Below are 27,500 nucleotides of genomic sequence, written 5' to 3' on the forward strand. Positions count from 1 at the left end.
TACCTCCTCCTCTCCTCTCTCCCTCCTATCCCATTGTGTGTGCGTGATAGAACGGGACAGGAACAGAATCGTCTAGTCAGCACAGTCCCTCCATGCTCCTTTCACGCCCCCTCCTCCTCCTCCCCCCACCATCGTTACCTCCAATTAGGAGGAGCGTCCTTCAGTCGCTCACGCAGGTGAGCTCAGCACTGGTCTGCGCCTGGAATGTGGAATAAGCAGATAAGATAAATATATAATATATATATAGAGACAGAGAGAGAGAGAGAGAGAGAGAGAGAGAGAGAGAGAGAGAGAGAGAGAGAGAGAGAGAGAGAGAGATGAGAGAGAGAGAGAGAGAGAGAGAGAGGAGAGAGAGAGAGAGGAATATCAATACAGAGCTTCATAAAAATTTGTCTAATATGTTTCATCTTTCCTGTCTGGAACACCTCCCCTCCCCTCCCCTCCCCACCTTTACGTCAGGATAATTGTGTTATTTATTTATGTAGGACAGGTAGCTGGTGCTAGCGGTGACCTAGCAGTCAGGAGCATGTTGACTCAAAGCCTCCAGAGCTAACAGGCTAACAGCTCAATGCTAACCACCTCGTTAGGAACCATTTGGATGATCTGGAGGCACGCCAGGTTTACAGGGAAGAATCGATGGCTGAAACATTAATTAACCGCAAGGACACACGCATGCCCACTCACAACATCAACGACATAGACGCGCACGCACACACACACGCACGCACGCACAACACGCACACGCACGCACGCACGCACGCACGCACAACACGCACGCACGCACGCACGCACGCACGCACGCACGCACGCACGCACGCACGCACGCACGCACGCACGCACGCACGCACGCACGCACGCACGCACGCACGCACGCACGCACGCACGCACGCACGCACGCACACACACACACACACACACACACACACACACACACACACACACACACACACACACACACACACACACACACACACACACACACACACACACACACACACACACACACACACACACATTCTCTGCTTCAAACCACACCGTTTTTTAATGGGAGGAATTTTGTTATTTTACCTTGAGTTGTTTCCTTTGTTTTGGGTTCCGGGTCCAACCGTCGTGCTTGGCGGGAGATGACCTGGTTGGACCTCTTTGCCTTGCAGAGATGGGGTCAAAATGCCCTCGCTTCCCTCAATGAAGGAGAAATAGCAAGGCAACCTGGTTGCTCTGAAGGACTGGAGCCATCAGATGGTTGACCTTCCTGTTGTCATGGAAAAACTCTTCTTTCAACTGGAGGTCAAATGGATTTCAAGGAGACAAAATCCTAAAAAGCTATCAACCAAATAAAAAAAACACTGGTTAAAAAAACAGGTTGTGTTATGAGGAACTGAAATCCTTTGGATATGTGTTTTATATAAATAAAAGGATTTAAAGACCTTGGGTCATAAAAGAGATTTATGTTTATACTTGTACTGAAATTTCGTCTTTGATACAACATCTTTATCATTATAAACACCATATTGCTCTGTCATAGAGGCTGTGAGTGTAGGAAGTACGCAGGTAAATGTATCTCAATATAAGGGATGATATAGAGTATTAAAGAGAGTGGGCAGAAAACAGAACGATTTAAAAAGTAAACAACCCCAAGAAAGTCTAAACTAATTGGTAACACTTAACACTTAGTAATAAGGGTACTATAATGAACCAATACAATTCTTCGTCAATGCAGTTATAAGCATTAACTAACAAATAAAAAAACAGCAAATAAACAGTTAACTAATACTCTAATTTACTAATGATCTTCATGTTAACCAATGGGTTAGGGTTAACCATAACCCTACTTAATAAGATAATATATATACATTAATACCTTTGTTAATATGAACACCATTAGTAAGACCATTAGCTAACTGTTAATTCACTTTAAGTTAATTGTAAGTTCATGCTTATTACTTCAAGAGATAATGTTAACTATGGTATAGTGTACCCTTATTGTAAAGTGTTACGCACTGATACAAATAGGCCTACATAAATAAAGAACATAAGACGAAGCGGGAGGTGTGTTTGTTTCCACTCTTTGACCGTCCTTGGCACAATGGGCTCTGTTTGGCCAGGCTCGGCTGACCGACCAACACATCCATTTCCCCTCAGGCTAACCTGATCTCCCCGCAGCCGCTTAAGGACATGCTAGCCTCTGTGCTAGCGTCCCGGTGCATTATGCATGCCGCAGGCTCCACTGCGACAGCGAGGTCCAATCCAGCAGGGCTTTGGTCGGGATTTCCCATACCTCTTAATTTCCCGCCTAACACTAGCATTAGCGGGCGAGCGTGGGCAGAATGAGGGATGAGGCTGATGGATATCAGCCCGGGCTACGCATGACTTAGCATCTAGTTAGCCTCCCGCGCGGGGCGAGAGACACCCGCGCACAGCAGGATTTACGGCGAGGCGGATGAGTTTATTGTTCCTGTCGAGGTCACAGATTTTTCTCCTGCATTTCTACACAACTCTGTGTGTGTGCGTGTGTGTGCGTGTGTGTGCGTGTGTGTGTGCCCGTGCATGTGTTTGTGTGTGTGTGTTCCCTTGCGCGTGTTTGTTTGTGAATAACGCCTTCATGCGTAATTCATGGAACCTAAAATGAATCGATATATAAAAAAATATGAAATCCTTTAAAAAATGAATATGTTTGCCGTCATTTCCCAAAGAGCTGTCCAAATAGTTGGCTGCAGTTATTCTCTCTGCAGGAATAAAACATAGCTGTGTAATGCCATTGATCTTTCTTATGAAACATAATACGTTTCATACAGCTATGGTTGATATGGATGCAGCAGTGACAGGATGGAAATATGTTTATACGGACATAATATCTTCCTTTAGACAGGGTAGCCACACAAACAACAGGATTTTACTCCCACATGAAGTCTTAATAACTGTTGCATCATATCTACTTCTTGTATACAGCACTAATGCAGTATAAGTACATAAAGTACTTATATCACCATTGCATGCAGTACTAATGCAGTATAAAGGCACAGGGCCATTAAGTACTAATGCAGTATGCAGTGTAGCTACCAGATCACCAGTGTGAATAAATAGATGTTTTCTCTCTCGCTCTCTCTGTCTACCTTTCTCTCTCTTTGTCAGCTTCTCTCTGTCTTACTCCCTCCCTCCCTTCCCCTCTCTCTCTCTGTCCCCCCTCCCCCTGCCTTTTAGAGCGATAGCTGTGCACACCTAATAACCTTGTTACAAGTTTTCTTGCAGAAAATACATTAATAACCTTGTTAGAGTGGAATAAATCTATTACCGTGAACCCCCCCCCCGCACACCCCTCCCTCAGAGAATGACATTTCACTGAGAGCAAATGAAATGGGCCAATTTTCAAACTCATTACAAACTAATTTCTGAAATAGGATGACATAAAGGGAGGGGATGAGGGGGGGGAGGGAGGAAGAGGGAGGGAGAGAGGACAGAGGAAGACAAGTACAAATCAAATGATACATATTGACATGGGCTCCACACCGTTGTCCTGTGAGACACGGTGTGTGCCTCAGAGACATTTGTGTGTTCTTGGTGTGTGTATGTGTGTGGGTGTGGTATGTACTGTATGTGGGTGCTTGTGTGTATGTGTCTCTGTGTTTATATGTGTGCGTATATATTAGTGTGTCTATATGTGTAAGTGTGTGTGTGTGTGTGTGTGTGTGTGTGTGTGTGTGGGGGGGGGGGGGGGGGGGGGGGGGGGGAGTGGTGTATGTGCAGCAGGTCTGACAGCAAGCAGGACCAGAGGGAATGTTGCTGGTCAGGCTGATTGATCAAGCTAATGCTGGGCTACAGGTCCTGTCCTTGGTGCCTATGCTGAAAAGAACCCATGCATATGGAGCAGCTCCTGGCACACCATGCGGCTAAATAAAGGACGAGGCCCTCACACTGCTCATCGATTAGGGAGAGACAGAGGAAAAGCTATTCTTCTGGAGCAGAACTGTGTCGCTTGCTCGATATTCTTTATTGTCTATCTGTCGGTCCGTCTGTGTACAGTGTAGGGGAGGGCAGGCATTTGACACCAGGTCAAAGTTTTCTCCACCATAAAAAGGAGATTCAATTCAGATTCAACATTTTGGTCCCTTTATTTCAATTTAACCACATTTCAAACAACAAAACAACCAATGATAATGGCATCACCAGAACTAAATCATTTTGCGAGACATTAATAATAATGATAATAATAATAATATAATAATATTTAGAACCATCGTTATTATATCAAAGTAAAGAGCAAAGTCCAGAAAAAAAAGCACAAAATGTATGAATGAACAACCGGTATCAAAACGCAATGAAATAAAGCTTAATATTTGAAGAAAAAAATAAGAAATATTCCTTTAGGCAATCACAAAGTCTTTCCTTAAATGAGTTACTGCGATTACGATAGTTCAGTTATAAGCCCTGGCTGAGACCTCAACAACAAGGACAACGGCACAGGGAAACCCAAACCACAACAGAACGCCTTTGGATCGACCGTAACGTTGCACCCCCAACCTCTGGAAGGTTATATACAAATGAAATCATGGGACGAAGGCTGTGGTCGATTAGCAAGGTGATGGACGGGATGTTGAAGGAGTATCGACAACTGCTCTGACACCAGGATGAACCAGGGACAGACCACCACTACTGTCCACGTTGTCCTTGTCCTCCTATTGAGATGTGTCACTCTTCGAAGATGACACTCTTTTGTTCCAAGGTGGAACGATTGGCCTCCTTAAACCAAGGTTCGAAAGAGTTCCGTTTCAGCTTTCTCCTTAGGTAGAAATAATGTGATTACGCGTTATGCAGATAAACTGAATTATTTTGTGGAACTGTCCTTCGATCGCTCTGTAAAAGATCCTGAACCTCGATTTCTGACGTTGTGGCGGACGGAACAAAATCCCCCATTAAACATTGTTGAAGTATCAAAAATAAATAATAGCAACAATAATAATATTAAATTTCTGTTTACATCATGAAAACCTTGTAAAATACATAGCTAAAGTGTTCATTAAAAAAAAGTAAAAGAATAAAGAAAAGGCATAAGGAAGCTGAGACGGATGGCAGTGTGTCACAGCACATGTGACCATCTGTCTTCATTAGCAGGAGGGGACTGGGACATACAGATTCACTCCAACACAACTGGAAGGGTGTTACTGTGATCAGCTGTATCATTATCCCAAATAATATCTCTCCCTTTCTCCCTCTCTGCTCTTATGTCTCTCAATCCGTCCCTCTCCATCTCCTTCTGTCTCTCTTATCTCTCCCTCTACCTTTGTCCCTCTCTCTCGCTCTCTCTCTCCCAATCTGTCTCTCTCCCCCCTCGCTTACAGCCTGTATTTGGCTCCTCATTGACAAGCTCCTCCTCCTCCTGCCTTCAACAGCAGCTCTTCATTCCCATCTTGAAGTTGAGGAGAACATCGTGGTCAGCGGATGACCACTTCCCTCTCAACCTTCAACCTTACCTCAACAACACATCAAAAGGGGCCCCTTGTATTTATTATTATAGATGATGTTCTTCAGTCGTAATGGCAGGTGGCACAGGGAGCTCTGCAGAATAACTTTCTAAAAGGTGATGATGAACCAAAGAGAGCGATCGATGGGTGTGGTTCCCTCTGAGCTAGACGCCTACCCTCTCCATTCCCATCTCCCTTCTTTGTTCTCCTCTCTCTGTCTCACTCTCTCATTCAAAACATCTCAAAGAAAGCCTCAAAGCCAACAAGTTATTTTGTAAAGACACGATCAACAACACAACATGTTTTACCATGCTAATACCATACAGTTAGCAAGGAACTAAAACTGAAGCAGACTGTTGAAAACAATACAAGAAAACATGTACAGTTGAAAGACACTTCTTCTGTAAGAACATTTTGGAGTGAGAAGCTTTAGCGATGGGTTGAGTCTGGGTGTTCGTTTGTTTGACTGTGGTTGTCTAATCTTATTTACAGAAGTGGTGTTTGCACGCTGCAAGATTTCAATAACATCATCTGGCTGTTAGATCATTTACCATTAGTAAATTATCATTAGTTTAAAATGCAAAATTCTTTCTGAGGTTGGCTTTTGAGGACTTGTTGAAAATGAAAAGTGTTTTGAACATATTTGTAGACATATTTTTGTGATTTACTGTGATTTACATGTACACATGTAAATAAGTACAATGTTTTTATGAAGCTGAAATTAGAAATTATTGTTGGTTGCGTAATGTGCAAAAAAAACAACACAAGAGCGAATCGAAATGTTGCTGTGCTGCAGGTTGGATTAACGAAACATATTACAATCAACATATAACATAAGGTCCTATTTTCATATTGAGCTGCAGCCAGTGATGTCAACGCAGAACGCCTCTTCAAACCCTTTTGTTCTCATAAATCATTTATTTTTGCCGCCAGCGTTAATCTTGCCTGCTTTTTTAATAAATAAATACATATGCTTCTATGATAAAATAATCTACAGAAAATACTTGATTAACGGGAAATTCAACACGAAGCAAAAATACTGGAAACAGAGCATAAATAAACAACATTATAGCGATTGGCCAACAGCGTGAGCTAGCAGCCTAAGCTAACAGTGTTAGCTTAGATTTTAGCCAGAAGAGGTAACAGCTTATCAGACGGGACGTTTTTGTGTAATCTTGCAGTGTACACTCAACCTTTGCAGGGAAACAACATTCAAGGCGTAGAATATATCTAAAAAGAAAATACTGTACAAAAGCCACAACACAGCCCAGCAGAGGACAGAGTACAAGAAAAGGAGGCTTTTTAACATCTGGGTTTTTAGCTTTTTTTGTTGTTTAGGTATTTTTTTTTACACGATAACATTTTTTATGTCTTTCAATTTACTTTGTACAAGCAAGTAAAGTCCTCGGTATGCAGGGTGCCCACCCCCCCACTCCCCCCACTCCCCCCCCCCCCCCCCCCCCCCCACACACACACACACACACACACACACACACACACACACACACACACACACACACACACACACACACACACACACACACACACACACACACACGTGTTTATGAGTAGTGTCCTTTTTTATATTTTGTCCAAGGTTTTGGGCGAATTTTTACGTGCACATACGTGCACACATATACACACAGTAATGTATGCAAGGATCACAAGCATGCCCTCACATGAACACTCTCGGACGCACACACACACACACACACACACACACACACACACACACACACACACACACACACAGGCTGGTTCTGAGTCAACAGGAAGCATAATTCCGCTTCCTACGTCCCAGTATTGAGTTTGACAGGCAGCATCGATGGCCAATCAGGTGAATTTGGCGAGGGGGGAGGAGGCAATCAGAAGGAGCTGAGTGCTTCCAGGGCAACCTCATAGCAGAACTTGTACTGCTCCTGTGAAGGCACAGAAACAACCAAAAGCAAATTTAAAGTCAAGAAAAAAAGAAACTGTTATGGGTTCAAGAGTATGAGTGTAATGTGTTTACGTGTGTATGTGTTTGAGTGTGTTTATGTGTGTGCAACTACAATGTGAGTGTGCGCATAGTTTGTTTTTTGTTTACAAAGAGTTTGTGTATGTGTGTGTATGTGTGTTTATAACTTGTATGTGTACAGTGTGTGTTAATAAATAGTGTGTATGTGTGTGTGTGTGTGCATATAAGATGTATGTGTATGTGTATACTAGGGGTGAAACGGATCAGTGTGTCCACGGTTCGGTTCAGATAACCGTTTTGGGCCTCGGTTTCGGATACGGTTCGGATTAGGATCATGTCCGTGGTAGTAAAAAGGCAGACTTTTTTTTGACGGAGGGTTTGGGGGAGAAACACAAAAATTAATGAGACCCACAGGCTATTTGCAATGTGTTAATTGACTGCAATCAGACAACTTGCAAGGCTTTTTTGTGCAATAAATGTTCCCCTAAATGCATTTGAAAACATGGTGCACTGACACATGTAAGGGATAACGGCCGACGAGGCTTAGAACTCTGGCGACGAGCGCAGCATGAAGCCAGAGTTGCCTCTACCTGTCCATTATTTCCATCGAACCGGTCGATCTCGAAGGCCGTTATCCCGCTTATCACCCGTTTGTATTTATCTCCCGTATATTTAGAATATAATTGTATCAATTACTTTCTTTAAATTTAGGAATCGTGCGCTTGAACTTCAGAAAACAACCTTTTACAGCTACCTCATTGGCTCGGGCAGCACTGGAGAGAATGCATTCCGCTGGGTCCTAAACACCCTTTTGTATCGGACGTAGGCTACAGTAGGCAAAATACGCTACATAAGGCAATGCCTTCATGAAACCGAAATCCGCGGATCTCCAGAATGCTCCGAACTGTGGTAAACGAACCGAACGGATTCGGATATCATTCGAATCCGCTGCAGGCCTAGTGTATACAGTCCGGGTTTTTAAATAGTGTGTGTGATTTTATCACATGTATGTGTGTGTGTAAAATGTTTGTGTCTGTAGTGTGTTTGTATATATAGTGTGTGTGTGTGTGTGTGTGTGTGTGTGTGTATATATAACATGTATGTGTATACATTGGGTATTTCTTTGTATATAGTGTTTGTGTTTGCTTGTATATAACATGAGCGTGGGCGTATATGCTGCGTGTGTGTCGGCTGACCATGGACTCCACCATGTTGGTCTTGTTGTTCCTCAGGGTCTTCACGGTGTGGAAGACGTCCACAATGTTCTGCTGCCGGATCATCTCACTGATGCTGCACACGGCACAGAAGGTCCCGGAACGCCCCCCGCCCGTGCTAGAGAGGGAGAGAGAGAGGGAGAGAGAGCGAGAGAGAGAGGGAGAGACTTAGAGTTTTTACTCACTTCTAACGGAACACAGATACACTTAACCTCACCAACTCGACACCCCAGTCATTTGCCGTCAAACAGAAAGGCACAGAGAATCAAGGCCCCAGTATTTTCAAAACAGATTCCAAATTGGTGTGCTGGGCCTGTCGGTGGAACCGATGTGGAAGGCGGGGATATTGACACACCGTGGTACAATACAGTCACTGTGATGCGTCGGCTGTTACTTTAATAAATGGAGTCTCTATGTCTGACATGTGTCATTACCAACGTCAAAACTACCATAATCATCAAGTCCACCAGCAACAACAGCATTTCACCAGCATCACCAGCACCATCTCACCTTCACCAGCACCATCACCCCCACTGTCATCCACACCTTCTTCACCTCCACCAGCACCACCGCAATTATTACCTCCACCAGCACCAGCACCATCTCACCACCTCCTCCACTATCACAACCACTATCCTCACATTCAACAACACCACCATTACCTCCACCACCCCCTCATGACCACCATACCTACTTCATCACCAATACCACCAGCACCATGAGCACCATTAACACCAATTCTAATAAGGTCATCTCCCCAACACCGCCACCACCACCACCATCACCATCACCGCCGCCGCCTCCACCGCCTCCACCGCCTCCACCACCTCCACCGCCTCCACCACCCACCTTCTCCGCCAACCCCGCAACCACCACCACCACCACCCACCTTCTCCGCCAACCCTACCACCGCCACCACCACCACCGCCACCACCGTCACCACCACCGCCACCACCACCACCGCCACCACCACCACCGTCACCACCACCGCCACCACCACCGCCACCACCACCGCCACCACCACCACCACCACCAACACCACCGCCACCACCAGCCCCAGCAACTTTGTCATCATCGAGTTTAGCAATAAATAAATAAAAAGAAAGACAAAAATGAGAGGAAAGACATGGGGAAGACAAGGAAGAGTAAAAGAAGGAAACATCTGAAGAATGATGAATGAGGGACCCTGAGAGAGAGCTGGCAGAGAGAGAGACAGGAAGAGAAGTTTGATGCGGGAGAGAGATGGTGACAACAAAAACTGAGACGGGGAGGTATGCAAAATGACAGCTGTCCTCCTTCCTTCACAGCTTCCCCAATGTTAACGTCTTTACCTAGAAAAACCTCAGCAATTTATACTTTCTCTCAACACTCAAAAAGTATATTATGCCATTTTACTTTGCCTTAAACAAACGGTTTCCTGTGCTCAAGTTAACAAGATCGCTGTTGTGTTGATACTATTTAGTCCCCTGCAAATTGGACCAATGGCATGTTGTTAAGCGTGTTGAATGTTTAGTTTAACGTGAAACGTTGCATTCATGAGTAACACTTGGGGGATGGTGGCATTTAAGTGGACACAGGAGGAAGACTTTAGAGTAAATACACCATTTCAAGCTTCTAAAGGTGATAAATGACTGATGCGGATCTAAATCTGAATAACGCAATACCTTTATGTATGCTGGAGGGTATTTATGTTAGCTAATGGGTCTTTCAAAATGTGGGCTAAACTTGTAGCTTCATACAGAAGAATGGTTCACATGGTTGCTAGGCGACCAGAATGAACTGGGTTCTGTCAATTACAGACGGAAATTGCCAGCCAGACCAAATGTATTCTTATTTTAAACAAGGGATAATCATAATTTATGTATTCATAATAGCTGAATAGACCCGGAAAATGTATCCACATATAAAGTTGTCAGAACATTTTCTTTGATCATATATCACAGCCAGACAGGTTCTGTATTAGGTAAGACATTTTTTAACTAAGTTTTTATAAGGTATAAATATGACAAAGCTGGAAGTACAGCTGGTACGTTGGTGATGGTTGGGATCAGGTAATAGGTTAGAGATTCTTTGGTTCAGGTGTACGTTTAGAAATGATTAAATTGAAGTATTGGGTAAGATATGGTTATTTTGGTATAAGGTTAGAGATGGGTTAGGTCTCTGGTTAGGGAAAGCACCTTGACAGTTTTATAGTAAGTTGCCTCTGCGTTGTATGGTTGGCCCTGTATTGTATAGTATTCCCTGTATTGTATAGTTTCCCATGTACCGTAAAATGGCCCTTGTATCCTATAGGGTTCCTTGTACTACTTAGTGGCCCCTGTATATAAATACATTTTATTATTATTATTATTATTATTATTGTATAGTGTTCCCTGTAATGTACAGTGTTCTCTGTATTATATAGTGGCCCCTGTATTGTATAGTGTTCCCTGTACTTTATAGTGTTACCTGTACTGTTTAGTGTTCCCTGTATTATATAGTGTTCCCTGTATTATATAGTGTTCCCTGTACTCTATAGTGGCCCCTGTATTGTATCATGTTCCCTGTACTTTATAATGTTCCCTGTACTGTTTAGTGTTCCCTGTATTGTATATTGGCCCCTGTACTGTATAATGGCCCCTGTATGTGTCTAATCGTTCCAATGCAGAGGCTAATCAGACAAGAAGTGTGTATTAAAGACCATCCCCCTGTAACCTTCAGGAGGAAGAGGGGAAGTAAAAAAACAAGCTATTCTCATCACGTATTGATCAGACCATCATGTTCCTCCTTATCTCTGGTATTACGGAGTCTCTTGGATCGATGAGGGGGTCTGATTATCTCTGGGAGCGGTCGCTAGCTGGGAGCAGATGGAGCATGTCCCTATCGCCAACATTTCACCTGCTTTTAGCCGCGCAGAGGATTAAATTACTGCCGACAAGCCAGCAGGTTAAACCCAAGAAGAGGAATGTTTAATCGTTAAAACGTAGTCCCCGATAAAAGAGGTATGATTATCTTGAGATTATCTTATCCTTGCTTTTTATACGCATGTAAACACCCATTTAAAGTTTACTAGAAAATCTGATTACTCCACCAGAGCAGCTCTGTCTGTATTGGTTAGAGAGGGAATTGATTCCTTGAGGTTGCAGAAATGGGATCTTAAGAGTGATGATTGTCTGAGCAAACCTATTCAGACACAGTTCACACATATTTTTGGCCAGATATGAAAGTCCCAGAATTTACAAGGTATTTTCGGTAAAGGAAGGTCTTTATCCTCCTGTCTTGAAGGGCTGGGACTTTACGATCAACAAACTAATACCTAATAGCAGTTATTTCCTAAGCTCACAACCGTAACCTCTCTGTGAGAGCACTACAACCATCTCATACCAGAGAGAGAGAGACAGAATATGATGAGGAAACACCGTTGTGAAGGAAGTGAAGTTGTCTTGTCCATCAGTGAACTTTATAAAGATGTTTTATTTATTTTTCAATTTCATGCATCCAGTATTTTTGTAACACAGGCCCCTCATTCTCTGGTCCAGTGATATTCTCCTCAGGGGTGAGTTCAGCTGTATTGATCAATGACCTCACAGCAATGAGCTGATGAACTGCTGGAGACGAGAGAGAAAGAGAGATAGTGCCGCAAATAGGTAGCTAGTTTGTGACTCTACAAGATGCCACAGTTTTAGAACAGTGATTTGAGAGCTGTGGATGGGTGGATAAGTTAAGCCCTTGTGTCCAAAGCCGCCAGGGCCATTAGTGAGCCAGCAGAGGTTTGTTGTCAGAATGCATCACTGCTACCTTGCACTGCAGCCAAGATACAACACCGTTACCAATCTACAACGCTGTGGCCAAGATACAACACTGCGACCAAACGACAACACTGTAGCCCACATGCAACACCGCAACCAAACTAGAACGCTGCAGCCAAGATACAACACGTTACCAATCTACAGAAACTGTGGCCAAGATACAACACTGCGACCAAACTACAACACTGCAGCCCACATGCAACTCCGCAACCATCTACAACGCTTTGGCCAAAATACTACTCCGCATCAAACTACAAGGCTGCAGCCAAACTACGACGCTGCAACCAAACTTCAACGCTGTGGCCAAAATACTACACGGCAACCATACTTCAACGCTGCAACCAAAATACTACACCTCAACCAAACTACAACACCGCAACCAAACTACAACGCCCCGACAAATAATATCAGAGCTGTGCTAATCCCGACCAGCAGAAATGGTTTAAAGTGTATATATAGTAAGAGTGAATAGAAGAACCGACAGGTAGTGAAACCTTAGCAAGGTGCTGTCCAATGCATACCACATTACCACATTATTGCATTGAAAATCATTTGAATGCGTCTGCACCAGAGCCTATGTGTGCCACACCTGCCTATGTTGCTAGGGTTTCCATGGTGTAACTTTCAGTGTAGTTTCTGCAGTTTCAGACCCAAAGGAAACAAATCAATACCAATTCTGATTGGCTCAATGAGCTCTGACACAGGAAGCTGATTGGATAAGCACCAGTGAAGTGCTTCAGGCAATTTTGGAAAGTGAGATTGTGAGTGTAACCATGTTGTGCGCGTGACTGCGTATATGTATAAATGTGCTTGTGAGTGTGTAAATGTGCGTGTGTATGTCTGTGCGTGTGTGTTTCAATAGGTGCATGAGGGTGCATTGTGTGTCTTTATTATGCAGCGATAACAGCGATATATGATACCTAGAAACTGTATACCACACCCTGCAGCAAATATATCACATCAAAGGTGTGTGTGTGTGTGTGTGTGTGTGTGTGTGTGTGTGTGTGTAAATGTGTGTTTGTAGGTGTATGTGTGTTTGTGTTTAAGTTAAGCATCAGTTACAGCTAGCTTGCCATGCTATCCAGCGGTTAGCCTGAGAAAGTATCCAGCTAACCGTTAGCCTGCAGTGCTATCAGCCAACAGGGTGTAGGTTCTTACCTGTGAGGTGCCGAGAGGTTAAATGTTGTGTGTGTGTGTGTGTGTGTGTGTGTGTGTGTGTGTGTGTGTGTGTGTGTGTGTGTGTGTGTGTGTGTGTGTGTGTGTGATTGTGTGTGTGTGTGTGTGTGTGTGTGTGTGTGTGTGTGTATGTGTGTGTGTGACGGATGGTGTGGACTAGCAGAGATAGAGGATGCATAAAAACAATATACCACACACCGCAGCAAATACATCACCGAACAGGTGTGTGTTTGTGAGAGTGTGTTCCGTGTGTGCATCCACATATGTGTGTGTTGTGTGTGCATTCTCTTCATAGAACATAGGGGTACTGCATCATTCTTAAGTGTATCTCATATCATTTCTCTGGGGACCAGCACACACATGCGACTGGAACACAGCATATTTGTCACTGGAGGCTCACTGTAGGGGTTTCTCTATCCTCGCGTGAAAGGTGTTTGTGGGGCCCAGAGTTTGGGCCCACTTTACTTATTATTCTGTAACCCTTTTGTTTTCAGGAGGGCATTGCTAGTGTATATATTTATTCACAAAACGATCTCATATCAAATATCAGATACACATAAAATACATTGTTAAATGTTTAATATATATTATAAAATAAATCGTCAAATGAAAACATGTGTGTGTGTGTGTGGGTGTAGTGCTTGCGGGTGTGTGCGTGTTTGTGTATGTATGTGGATGTGTATGCATGTACTGCATGTGTTTGTTAGTATGTGTGTGTGTTTGGTATTTTTGTGCATACATGTCTATGTGTATAATTGTGTGTGTGTAAGTATGTGTGTGTGTGTAAGTAGGTGTGTGTGTAAGTATGCGTGGGTGTGTGTGTGTGTGTGTATGTGCGTGTAACATGTGTGTGTGTTTGTTTAAGGGTATATAGTGTATGTGAGCACGTGTAGGTATGTGTGTATATTTAAATGCATGTGCGTGCGTGTGTGTGACCGTGAGTGCGTGTGTGTGTGTGGGTGGGTGGGTTGGTGTGTGTATGTATGTGTATTTACTTACAGACAGTGAACGACTGTTCGTCCATCCCCTCCATCATACTGCTCCTGCCACTTGGACAGCCTCCTGACCAATTGGAGGATAGATCTCTTGGAAAGGGGCGTGTCCCTGTAGGCTGGCCAGCCAATGAACTGAAAGTGCTGGACCAGGCGATAGCCATCTTGAGGCTGTCGGAGGAATGAGAATAAAACATTTCATATTTAAGGCCCCAGTCGCCCATATCTCTAATCTTCTTCAGCTTAGGTTTGTATCGCTGCTTTTTGTATCCAGTGTGCATAGTTAAAGTGATAACAAATGTTTTCGAGTCAATCTGTAGATACATGCATATTAAAAAAAGCCAATATCCGTAGCTGGATGTTATTCATGCTAGATATCTAGGATTAGAAATGCTGTTGATCACAACTAATTAACCAATGCTGCTTATCATAAGCTTGACCATCACAAATGTATCGGTTATTTTTCCCCGGTCTCACACATTACATAATATGAAAAAATAAACGGCTGACATATTTCACAGAGGTGTCCACAGGTCACTCATAACAGCAATTATTAGTGTGTTACTTTCATGTACCAGGGCATGATACGAGCCTAGTGACATTAACCTGTGCCCAACACATAGCAGACCTATCATTTGTGCATGAGCGACAACTATGTTAAAATGGGGTTAGCACAATGTTCAATGCCTTTTTCCTGGCTGAACCACTTTGTCCACACCGTTATTAGTCGGCCCGCTTTGTGCATTCGCTTGGAAAAATGGTATTGAATGAAATTATATTTGATCAAACTGTCAGGGAAAATACAGAAGGCCGAATCAAAGCAGTATGACACTTGTTTGCCCAGAAGAAAGACCCTGTTGGACAGATAAAACTATATTATGGCCAGGGCCGGTCAATACTGGAAAATCTTAAAACTGCATTTACCGGTAATCATTGTAAATAAAATATTTTCTTCAGCAAACTTGATGGATGACTAATAACTACATATATTTTACATTTCTAATCAAATGTCCCCGTTTGGAATGAGGTGACAAGGGACATTAAATATTTTGTCAAATATTATATGCAAACCTAAAAAAACAGTTTATTTACCATTTCTATCTTTCCTTAATAAATTATTCAGTATTTTATTAAAAGCTACATTGCTTAATCTTAATTCCAAAATCAGGTTTATTTGTACTTTCTCTATTTCTTATTTCTTATTCAGTATTTGAAGAAAAAAATTTGCATTGCTGGATCTACCTTTCTCTTTGTTTTTTATTTTTTTAAGACCTTGAGAAACAACCATATGAAGGTCTTATTGTTGGGTTTAAAGCAGCAGCCAGAAGATCGTATTGGACCTGCACTTGTTTGAGGGATCCAGCCTCCATTTTGTAAAAAAATCCCAGCCAGGCTCTGATTGGCTGATCTGGGGTAAGGGTGCTCCATAGAGAGCAAGGCACAGACACACACACACACACACACACACACACACACACACACACACACACACACAGAAACAACCCCTCCCCCACACACACACACACGCACACAGACAGAAACACACACACACACACACACACACACACACACACACACACACACACACACACACACACACACACACACACACACACAGACAACATACACGTACACACACACACACACACACTTATAAACACAAAGTCTACATACACAAATGCACTCACACACAAAAACAAAGGAAACACGCACACACGATAAAGGCACTTCCCTAACCTCCTGTGCTATTATCCTCCCTCTCTTTCTCTCTCTCTCTCTCAACATGTGGAGCAGCATGGGCCAGGTGATTAAGTGTGTGTGTGTGTGTGTGTCGGGAGGGGGGGAGGGGGGGGGGTGATGATATGAGCTATTTCACGCAAGAGTGGAGACCTGTGTATGTGTGTGTGTGTGTGTGTGTGTGTGTGTGTGTGTGTGTGTGTGTGTGTGTGTGTGTGTGTGTGTGTGTGTGGGTGTGTGTGTGTGTGTGTGTGTGTGTGTGTGTCCCAGGGAGTAAACAGAGCACTAAGAGAATAAGGAGCCGAAAAGAAGGAGAGAGGCGAGGGGAAAGAAAAGAGAGGATGGGATAAGAAAGGTGGAGGCTGAAATGTAGACAGGGGAGAGGAGTGACAAAACATCTCATCAGGTAAAATGGAATAAAATGTGGAGGGGAATAGGTAATGATGCTGATACTGAAGTCACTCACGCTTTTAATGTGAAGGAGTGTTGATGTTTGGCGGGGTGTGGGTCATTCACAAGGGTTTATGGGTTGTGTTCAAGTGTGTTAGTGTGCCTGTGTCAGAATGTGTGTGTATTTTAGGTGTGTGTTTTTTGTGATGGAGTTTAATGTGTTTTAAAGATGTAATTTCTCCCGCTAGGGGTCTCTCAATCACAACAATAACAAAATAAGAAGTTTGATGATGCTGTGAATTTTATTCTTGTTATGTTTAGTCACTTAAAATCTAATCATACCATTTCATTCTATTGAAATAGTCACAGGTAAGCTAGCTTAGCTATCGTTAGCTTTAACTCTCTATCTTACCATTACATGAGTCAACTTCCCATACAGTAGCAGTAAAGCCTATTTGCCAAATTAACTCATGGGGTAGCCCAACACTGTTATCCGTGGTGAAAACAATCATATTAAAAATAACTTCATGAGTGTGTTGAATGGTGTTGTAGTTAGAACGTTACCATACACATTAACTTTGTAGCTGGCATTAGCCACTTGTCATGGTAGCACATCGTAAAAGGCTAGTCTATAAATAATGTCTGTTCTGGACACTTGTTTCCCATTTTTACCTGAAGTTAGGGGGTGAAGGGTATATGACGGATTTGGACAGGCAACGTAACAAAACGACTCAACAAAATGTGTAACATAAGTCGTTCTGAGATCTTTGAATGGGGGAAAGTTACATATATACCTTTAAAGTGAGTTAAAGAATGCGTTAGGCCTGTGTAAAGGGGAATGAGAAAGGGTGCGTTTGAGGCTGTAGTTGGTTAGGACTAGGCGTGTGAAGGTGAATATATAGGTACGCGTGTGTGTTACGGGGTGGGTCGTACCCGCGCCATGTTGCAGATCCTGAAGATCCGGTTGATGATGTCATCGTCGATGTCTGCAGAGATGAACTCAACCTGGACGGGGCCGTAGCAACAGGAACTCTTCTCCGGCCAGTACTGCATACACAACTAGAGAGAGGGAGGGGAGGGAAAGGGGGGAGGAGAGAGAGAGAGAGAGAGAGAGAGAGAGAGAGAGAGAGAGAGAGAGAGAGAGAGAGAGAGAGAGAGAGAGAGAGAGAGAGAGAGAGAGAGAGAGAGAGAGAGCGAGAGAGAGAGAGAGAGAGAGAGAGAGAGAGAGAGAGAGAGGGAGAGAGAGAAATATAATATTTCAAGGAGAGGGGTGAAAGAGGGAGGGAAAGAGAGGGAGCAGAGAGTGACAGCAAGAGATACAGAGAGTGAGAGAGAAGGTAGAGGTGTTTAATACTCATACTGCCTGTCTTTGAAAACACAACAAAGAAAAACAGAAGCCTTAATAATGAGAACATGTTTTCACCCGAGTAATTCACACCTTTCATCAGGAAGATGCGGTGCTTTGACCTCACATTACTACAATTTTCCCCCGTTTTTTTTTACTTTTGCACGCTGTCTCCGAAGGCTTTTCCAGCTGTTTGCACACAAACCGGAGGCTGAAGAATGAGTCACCGCTTTGGAAATAATTACAGGAGAATTTGGCGAGGACTTCCACTGAATCGACACCAAGCAGCGCCCCCGCCAACTCCACGCTCATTCTTCATTAAATCCTTTTCCGCCAACAAATAAAGCCCCGTAAAAAAGAGCCAGCATCTAGGTATAATGCAACACGCTTTCTTTAATATTGATGTGCTTGCGTGTCCCAACTTGTTGAGTCAGACTCCTTATATATAACAAAAACCCTTAGTCCCTCCTCCTGGCTACGGCAAGCAACTCCTATTGGCCGACTGTGGTGTCCACATCTGCTCCAAGTTCTGAGCATGTGCATTAGCTTCAGGGCCATCGTGCCTGATTACTAGCGATGTATACCCTGCTGCGTTATGGGTGACCAGAATAAATGCCCAAACCAAAGGTTTGGTGAGAAAGGAACACCCTGTTTAATTGTTATACAAGAAACTGAACAGGTGAACTCAAACTACAAGGTGAGAATGAAAGGCCTGTTTAATATAACAAAAGTTTTACTATCGTGAACAATGTGGTGTCTTCCTTCAAACCATCATTCCCCTAGCCTTCGCTCTTCTTCCCAAGCATCGCTTCGGTGACCCGCAATCCCAATCAGACTCTTCTTTCCTGTCTGGCCGCTCCTGGGGATTGTGGTTTAATCACGGGAACCAACTTCATTTGTAGAACGTAGCGATCCTCAATGACCCTGCCCTCTCATGATGTCACAACGCACACTGCTTGGAGACCAGGAGGGCTCATAAAACATCCAGCAGGAATCTGCATGCTCTTGTTCAGTGACCCACTGAGGGAGCCTTGAGCTTATTCCCCCCCCCCCCCCCATGTTGAAAATAGAAACGTGAATGAATAACACCCACCACTTCAGCAGCCATTTACAGTGTTGAACCACTCGGTTGAAATGGAACACGTTGCTGTATAACTAGTTATTAGAACACAACCATGAATATATAATGTATATTTATATTATATCCTGTGTGTGTATGTGTGTGTGTGTGTGTTTGCGTGTGCGGTGTCTATATTGTTGAGCCAGCATCGTATGTACTTATATTCAATATTCTCTATAGGCTATAATATATTTATATATAATTGTATGTCTTTATATTTGCATTGTATTGAATGCGTTAAGTGAGGTTCTAAGATTCATATACCTGCGCGGCATCCATCTCGTTGAGCATGACGATGGAGGAGCAGTTGTAATCAAACACCAGCCTCCAGAAGTCTGCCGTGGTGTTGGGCAGAGGATGCTGGGTAACGATGAAGGCGGCCGGCTGCTTGTGGCTCTGGGGGAGCAGAGGATCATGGGAAAGAAGTTCAATTGTATTTGATTATCTACTGCAGTTTTTGTTTATTGTCTGGATGAGGTTTTACTGGTATTGACTTAGAAAATTGAAAGGCTGACAGTTGATAATCTTATCTTAGCTAAATTACAATTTTGAAAACGTTGGAGGTTTGGGATCAGTCTAATGTTGTTAAAGTGACAGTGTATGTAAATAACAGTTGTACGGTAAGGATGTGAATTATCTCAGATCCAGCAGTCTTGTTGGGTGGAGACAGCACAGAGCCGTAAACAACGAATAGCAAGGAGCGGAGTTACACCTTGTTTTCTATTTAGTTTAGGAAGTCCTTTACCTTATTTTGGTAAGTGCATAAAGCATTTGGAGAAGGATTAAGCATGAGAATAAAGGTGTAGAGAAAGAGACAATACTCACGTCCATGAGGGCAGCGTTGATGTAGTTGGAGCTCTCTCCATCCACAGATATGAGGAAGGGGAGGCATCGGTCTGCAGACAGGACGTCCATACTGCGGTTCTTGTCGTGGTTCCTGGGGAGCAGACCTACACTGCAGTCCTCCGGACGAACCCTAGGGGTCACTATGTTCAGAGTCTGGTAACGAGAGAGAGAGAGAGAGAGAGAGAGAGAGAGAGAGAGAGAGAGAGAGAGAGAGAGAGAGAGAGAGAGAGAGAGAGAGAGAGAGAGAAAACAGAAGTAGAATGTAAGTGTTGCCTCGGTGATACATGTCCAGGTGTAAAGACGTAAAGGGCAACTACCACTTCATGTTTATCAGAATAGTCCAATGGGCCTTTAGGGAGAGAATGTCCAATACCCAACACACAGGAACAGAGGAAGGAGTGTCCGTGTAGGTGTGTGTATATGTGTGTATGTCCGTGCCTACATGTGTGTGTGTGGATGGGTGTGCATGAGGGTGTATGTGTGTCCACCTGGAACTCGTCCTTGACCTGGTTGGAGTTGGTCTGAGGGGTTAGCCCCCTGATGTTAAATGTTGTGTGTGTAAGTGTGTGTGTGTGTGTTCGTATGTGTGGGGTTGTTTGCCAGAGAGTGTATGTATCTGTGTGGTTTTATTCCTGTAGAGTCTGTGTGGGTGTGTGAGTGTGTGTATGTGAGCATGCCTGCATGTGTTTGTATGGTTGGTTGCTCTGCATGCATGTGTGTGCGTGTGTGTGTGTGTGTATGTGTGTGTGTGTGTGTGTGTATGTATCTGTGTGGTTTAGTGTCTCTGTGGGTGTCTTGTTGTGTGTGTGTATGCAACCCTGTGTGTGTGTGTGTGTGTCTGTGAGTGTGTCTCTGTGTGTGGGTGTTTGCATGACTGTGTGTATTTGTGTGTGTATGCATGCCTGTTTGTTATTTTGTGTGTGTATGGTTTCTTGTGTGTCTGAATGCCTGCGTGAGTGTGTGCGTGTGTGTACGCATGCCTGTGTGTGTGTGTGTGTGTGTGTGTGTGTGTGTGTGTGTGTGTATGTATGCATCTGTGTGTATGTGTGTGTATGTGTGTGGGTACCTGGAACTCGTCCTTGACCTGGCTAGAGTTGGTCTGCGGGTCCAGCCTGCTGATGTTGTAGTAGACAGCTCTGAACTCACACACTGGGATGGCTGTGTTCCCACACAGACACGCCTCCAGGATGGCATCGTGCACAAACACATACTGCTCCTGGAGACAAACGCAGGTGCATGCGCAAACACAAGCTGGTTAGGGGTGGGAGCGGAGGACCCAAAGCTCATCTGTAGATAACAGCATGTTTCAGCACCGACCAATCAGATAGCTATGAAACAACCAATTAAACAACGGGACAGTGGCATCTCTCTCTCTCTCTCTCTCTCTCTCTCTCTCTCTCTCTCTCTCTCTCTCTCTCTCTCTCTCTCTCCCTCTCTCTCCCTCTCTTCCATTCTCTCTTGCATGCATGTTAATTGTTGCCCTTGTGGCCAGAGGACAGTTTTAAAAAGGCCACTATAATGACTTCTCGCACGCACCACACACACACCGACTCACACACAACCACACACAAACTCATTCACGCTCACACACCGACACACAGACCCACACGCACACACCCCTGTGTATTTAAAAGATTAATTGCTTTGTGTCACAGAGTGGGATTAAAACAGCATGCAGGTCTGCTTCAGCAATGACCCACACACACACACGCACACACACACACGATCGGCAGCCTCGATGTTAATACATAGTTTACTAATGTATCCAAAGAGAAGTGAATCACAGTGGGCTCTGATACAAGTCATGAAAGGACATAAAGGCGGTAGGTGGCTTCTTGCTCTGCGATGCCTGCAGGTCGACCGTGGACATTGGCGATCGAACCAGAAACCTTTCGGCTAGGAATCAAACAACCTGACTATGGTTACCCTCCATAGCTGAAACCCTCCCCACTCTACGAGGCTTCGTTACCACGGCTACTTAAGGGGTAGTTTAAATACCATTAATTGACATGAATGAATGTAGTAATAAGCATTATTATATAGCATTAGCATAGGGCTTCGGGTTAGCATTTGGTCAACCAAAACCCAATTAAGTTTGGGTTAATCATAACCCAAATGCCCTAACCCTAACCCTTAGTTAACATGAACACCCTTAATATACATTAACACCATTAGGTTATGAGTAGAATACACATTAGCTTACTGTTGATGGACTGCTAGTCAAGGCTTACTACTGCATTAACTCATGTTTATTCATGGTATAATAATGAACCCTTATCGTAAAGTGTGACAGAGGCGCTCGGTTGGGCTGGGAGGCGGTGTGGATTAACCTGCACTCAGTAGCTCAGCTCACCAACAGGGAGATACCCTGCCTCCACTGCACCAAACGGGATGTTTTCGGCATCAGCCGCACAGGGGATTATAAAAGGGCTGATTGCGCTGAATTCGCAGACGCAGGGAGGTTTGAGGTAGGAAAGGTGAGGGAAAATGGCTTCCGAGATAAAAGCAGCTCTTACTTCCTCAGACGGTCGTAGAGAAATGATTTATAGTAAAGTCTAAACTGTTGTGATTAAATTCTTCATTTGATTCTACGTTTGCCAAAATAAGATGAACGGTGTTGATTTGGAACCTTTACAGACACTCTTTTACTGTTTACTGTTTATCAATTAAGGCTGAGTTTGTGTTAACAAATAATCACGCACGCAGATCCCGCCCTCCAGCCACATGATTGGTCGAAACACATATGAAGCAAAATATATTTAAACTTGAAATGCCTTGAAGCCCCCTTCATCATACTTTAGATAAGTATTTAGAAGTCCGATATGTGAGACTAATCTAAAATAAACGAGGCTAAGGTAAACTAAGCTAAGATTAGACTAGCAAATAGAATAACATAATACAAGCGCTTAGCTTAGTAGAAAGATAATAGAAGATGCCGCAGTCTTTACTACCATATCTGGTGTATTACTACATTCACCATTCTCTCCGTTTCACAGGGGCGCGATGTACCGCGAGATCAACATGGAAGCTAATTATTAACGACAGCGAGGGGGGATTCTGCAGGTGCTGTGGGGCTAAGGGAGGCCAACGAGCTCTGTTATGGATCAACAGGGGATTCTGGGCGGGCGTGGAGCCCATGGTAGGGAAGACGACCCGGGGGGAGAATGAGGGAAACGTGGAGACCGGGATATAGAGGTGCAAAAAGTCCAGTCACTTAACACACTGGATGTGTGTGTGTGTGTGTGTGTGTGTGTGTGTGTGTGTGTGTGTGTGTGTGTGTGTGTGTGTGTGTGTGTGTGTGTGTGTGTGTGTGTGTGTGTGTGTGTGTGTGTGTGTGGTGTGTGTATGTGCTAGACTCATGTATCATTTAGAACGTGTTTTAATATTAACAGGCTGATTGGAATGGATGATACAAGGTTGCTGAAAACACCTGTTCACCTGCCTACATGCTACTGGATATATGTGTGCATATCCTAGAGCAAGATGCCTGAACACCTATATAATCATTAATTAATTGTATTTGAACTCACTGTATCTTTGTATATGTGTGTATACCGTATGTGTATATACTGTGTGTATGTGTATATACTGTGTGTGTGTGTGTGTGTGTGTGTGTGTGTGTGTGTGTGTGTGTGTGTGTGTGTGTGTGTGTGTGTGTGTGTGTGTGTGTGTGTGTGTGTGTGTGTGTGTGTGTGTGTGTGTGTGCGTGTGTGTACACCTTTGTCTGCACCATGTTAACTATCTGGCTCCCTAGCTCTCTGATGTGTGTGTCCATCTGTGTGTTTGTGTGTGTATGTGCGTATGTGTGTACACCTTTGTCTGCACCTGATGTTAACTATCTGGCTCCTCAGCTCTCTGATGTGTATGTCTGTGTGTGTGTGTGTGTGTGTGTGTGTGTGTGTGTGTGTGTGTGTGTGTGTGTGTGTGTGTGTGTGTGTTTACCTCTGTCTGCACCATGTTAACTCTCTGACTCCTCAGCTCTCTGATGCAGTTGAAGATGTCAACGACGCCTTCGTTCTCCGCCATGTCCAACATGATGTCCACCGCCATGAAGCAGCCAGTCCTCCCTGCTCCCGCACTGCACACACACGTGCACACACACACACACACACATTATTAAACACACTCTGAAGAAGAAGTATCAAGAATTAAGACAACGAGAACAGCATTACCTGTGATAGAGTAGAGGAGAGAACAGGAGGAGGGAGGAGGATGGGAAAAGCTGGAGAAAGTAGAAATGAGGAGAGGAAAAAAGTGTGAGGGGAGAGATCAAAATAATGAGTGAGAGTGATTAGAGGAGAGACAGATGAACAGCAGGAGAGAATAGATGACATAAGTGAGGGGACTGGAGGAGCAGGAGTAGGAGGAGGAGAGAGATCATTAGGCTAGGTGAGCACGAGCAGTGGGGGAGACGGAGGAGTAGAGGGGAGAGAGGGAGGAGAGGGAGTAGAAGACCACAGGCAAGTGAGGGATTGCCACAGGGAGGGAGGAGGAAAATACAGACTGATGCTGAACAGGGAGGGATGGAGAGAAAGATGGAGGGAGAGAGAGAAAGGGATGGGCAGAGGGAAGAAGTCTAAGCTATCTTTCACTTTGCATTTCCCCCAGAGAAGTCCAGAGATACCAAGAGAGGTGAAGGGGGAGGGAGAGAAAACGAGAGCGTGAGGGTGAGATAAAGTGGGAGAGCAGGAGAGAGAGTTAAAGAGAGATAAAGGGACACCGGGAGAGTGTGAGAAAGTGTGTGTGCGAGAGAGAAGCAGGGGGAGGGAGAGAAGGAGGGCGGAAGAGACATTGAAAGATATGGAGAGAGAGAGAGAGAGAGAGAGAGAGAGAGAGAGAGAGAGAGAGAGAGAGAGAGAGAGAGAGAGAGAGAGAGAGAGAGAGAGAGAGAATCTCAACAGATTAGCTGTCAACCTCTGTGATTAATGTTGAGACCAAAACTCACTTGGACCTTTACGAGTTTGTGTGTGTGTATGTGTGTGTGTGTGTGTACGTGTGTGTATGTTTAAATGTCTTCTGACATAGGCTAATGGGCTGAGAGTGGCCTTGGAAATGAAAAGTGACTGCTGCAACTTCCTGTCTGCCTGTCCATCCAAGTCCTACACCTGCCTGTCTGTCTGTCTGTCTCTATGTCTGCCAGTCGGCAGTCCGTCTCTCAACCAGCAGCTATTCCATAGCGGGGTTATCTCTTGTGATAAAGGATCTCTCCCTGTCAGCCTCAGCTGTGGGAGCGGAGCTCCCCGGACGATAACCCTCCCTGCCACCTGTCTGGGTAATGACCTTTAACACAAACTCTCACCTGACAACTTACGCACACGCTACCCCAGTTCACCCGTCTCTCCACTGTATCGCCGCCACGGGAACACCCTACACCCTAAACAAATGCCATGGAATAACTATGGCATTGCCATGGGAACCTCAAAAATCGGTACCATCGCAATGAGAACCTAAAACACCTATTCAATCGGCATGGAAACACAAACACCTATACCAATGCAGTGTTTTGTTCTCATATAGATGCTGTGTGCACGTGTTTGTGTGTGTGCGTGTGTGTGTGTGTGTGTGTGTGTGTGTGTGTGTGTGTGTGTGTGTGTGTGTGTGTGTGTGTGTGTGTGTGTGTGTGTGTGTGTGTGTGTGTGTGTGTGCATGTGTGAGGTTGAGATACAGTCAGAAAGGAGGCATCGAATGAGCTGCACGGGGCAGGAGACAGAATGAGCGATGGATGGCAGACAAGGAGTAAATAAAACAGAGACGGAATTCATACAGCTATATCTGTCCATGTAGATATATCTATATATATAGATATGCATTCATGTATTCATGTATGCATGTGTTCATGTGTGACCGACCTGCAGTGCACGGCGACGGGCCCCCCGTCGGGGGGGTTGAGGAACTTGACCTGGCGGATGAAGCCCAGGAGCCCCGTGGCGTAGCAGGGCACGCCGTGGTCGGGCCAGCTGGTGAAGTGGAACTGACGGATCTCCCGAATCTCGTGGTGGCCCTTCTGGGAGGGACAGAGACCAGACAGAGCGCTCACTACCACTGGAGGCCCCGGAGACTGACAGGCATGATGGCTCTGGGGTGTGGTGCTTCTTTTTTTTTTTAGCGCTTGTTTCCTAAGAGATCGGCTTGTTCGTTTCTATACAGTTCTTGTCACAAAGCGAAGGTCGACGTCGTCGTAGACGGGAAATATCGAAAGAAGACGATCAATAAAATATACAAGACCCCACAATATCACTGGGAATGACTTGTGAGCTCGCGATAAATGTGCAGAGTGTACTGGCGGTGAAAGAGACAGGAGGGAATGGGAGGGTTCAGATGGCTGACATGGTGGGGACACGGTTGGCTCCAGCATGCCTCCCTGAACACTCTGCCTCTGGGACATGGTGTGCTGGTTTCTGCTGTCCAGACAGCGTTTCACACTTCCACACACACACACACATGCGCACACACACACATTAGGGCGTTATACTGCAAGTGGTGAGAAGCTTAACCCTCTGTCGGACACAGCCATCAAAATCCACCACTTGCCAGACAGAGCTCCCACACACATCCCCAAACACATGGTGGCTCTAGACTTTAAGTGTCGTCGGATTTTAACCCTCTCGCAGACTTGGGTCATTAAAATTAAACCACTGGCCGGACAGAGCTCCACACATGCACACACACAGCATGGCATTATATTTATAAGCGTGCTAGAAGCTTAACCTTCTCTCGAAACGCGCCTCATGGGCCGATCCAGTGAACACCAGCATGCTCCGTCGTTTGAAATAGTGGGGCGCACTGGGGAAGGGGAGCTCGCCGACAAAGGGGATTATTATAAGTGGGGGTGCATTCTTTAATCCATCCGTGTTCATGAGACGTTCGTTGTGGAGGTTGTTCCCCTGTTTGATAAAAGTAGGCGCTCACTCTTTTCGGAGAACGTTTGTATCCAAAACAAAACTATTGAGGTGCTGTAAAACCAGACACTGTTATTTTACGCTAATTATTTTTTAATGCAACTTTCAAAGTAAGTGGTACATTGCAACGTTGGTTTGTAGCACCAATTGCTATGAAGTTGTGTGACCAAAACTTATAAAAGATAGTAACAGATAATTATAGGTCTATAGTGGTCCACTTTGGACACAATAGTAGGACTCTGTGTTGAGAAATGCATATCGACTATTGAGTACCTCCAGTACTGTGACCATGGTGACTATGACAAAGATCCCTCACTCACTGCAATCGGTTACACTGATTTATTCGCAGGCTAGAGCATTAAAAAATCGACATTGGTGTGATTAAAATCAAAATGAAAGCTTTTTGTCTGTAATCACACCGCTAGTTACTAAAAAATTCTAAGTAGTGGAACTCAACCGTAAAATTGGGGGTTTTGGGAAACTGGCAGCCATTTTGGCTCGAGAGGAGATAAAGATGAAAAAAAAGATAAGCTAAGATCAACCTTATTAATTATAAATTCTTAAAGCGGGAAGGTAG

The 27,500-nt window shown here is 44.3% G+C and overlaps 1 protein-coding gene across 1 annotated transcript in view; it reads right to left on the reverse strand.

The window, feature by feature from the left end:
- Positions 1-7,161: 7,161 nt before the first annotated feature.
- Positions 7,162-27,500, reverse strand: part of ptprt (protein tyrosine phosphatase receptor type T) — a 193,648-nt gene continuing 173,309 nt past the window's right edge. Inside the window, exons 29-37 of the mRNA XM_056606519.1 lie at positions 25,874-26,028; positions 23,967-24,102; positions 21,091-21,240; positions 20,004-20,177; positions 19,443-19,574; positions 17,647-17,772; positions 14,594-14,757; positions 8,613-8,748; positions 7,162-7,378 (exon numbers count right to left, since the gene is read on the reverse strand). Of these exons, the coding sequence (XP_056462494.1) occupies positions 7,325-7,378; positions 8,613-8,748; positions 14,594-14,757; positions 17,647-17,772; positions 19,443-19,574; positions 20,004-20,177; positions 21,091-21,240; positions 23,967-24,102; positions 25,874-26,028 (1,227 nt within the window). The 3' untranslated portion in view covers positions 7,162-7,324. The remainder of the gene's footprint in view (positions 7,379-8,612; positions 8,749-14,593; positions 14,758-17,646; positions 17,773-19,442; positions 19,575-20,003; positions 20,178-21,090; positions 21,241-23,966; positions 24,103-25,873; positions 26,029-27,500) is intronic.

The sequence above is a fragment of the Gadus chalcogrammus genome, chromosome 13 (assembly GCF_026213295.1).
Source record: "Gadus chalcogrammus isolate NIFS_2021 chromosome 13, NIFS_Gcha_1.0, whole genome shotgun sequence".
NCBI lineage: Eukaryota > Metazoa > Chordata > Actinopteri > Gadiformes > Gadidae > Gadus > Gadus chalcogrammus.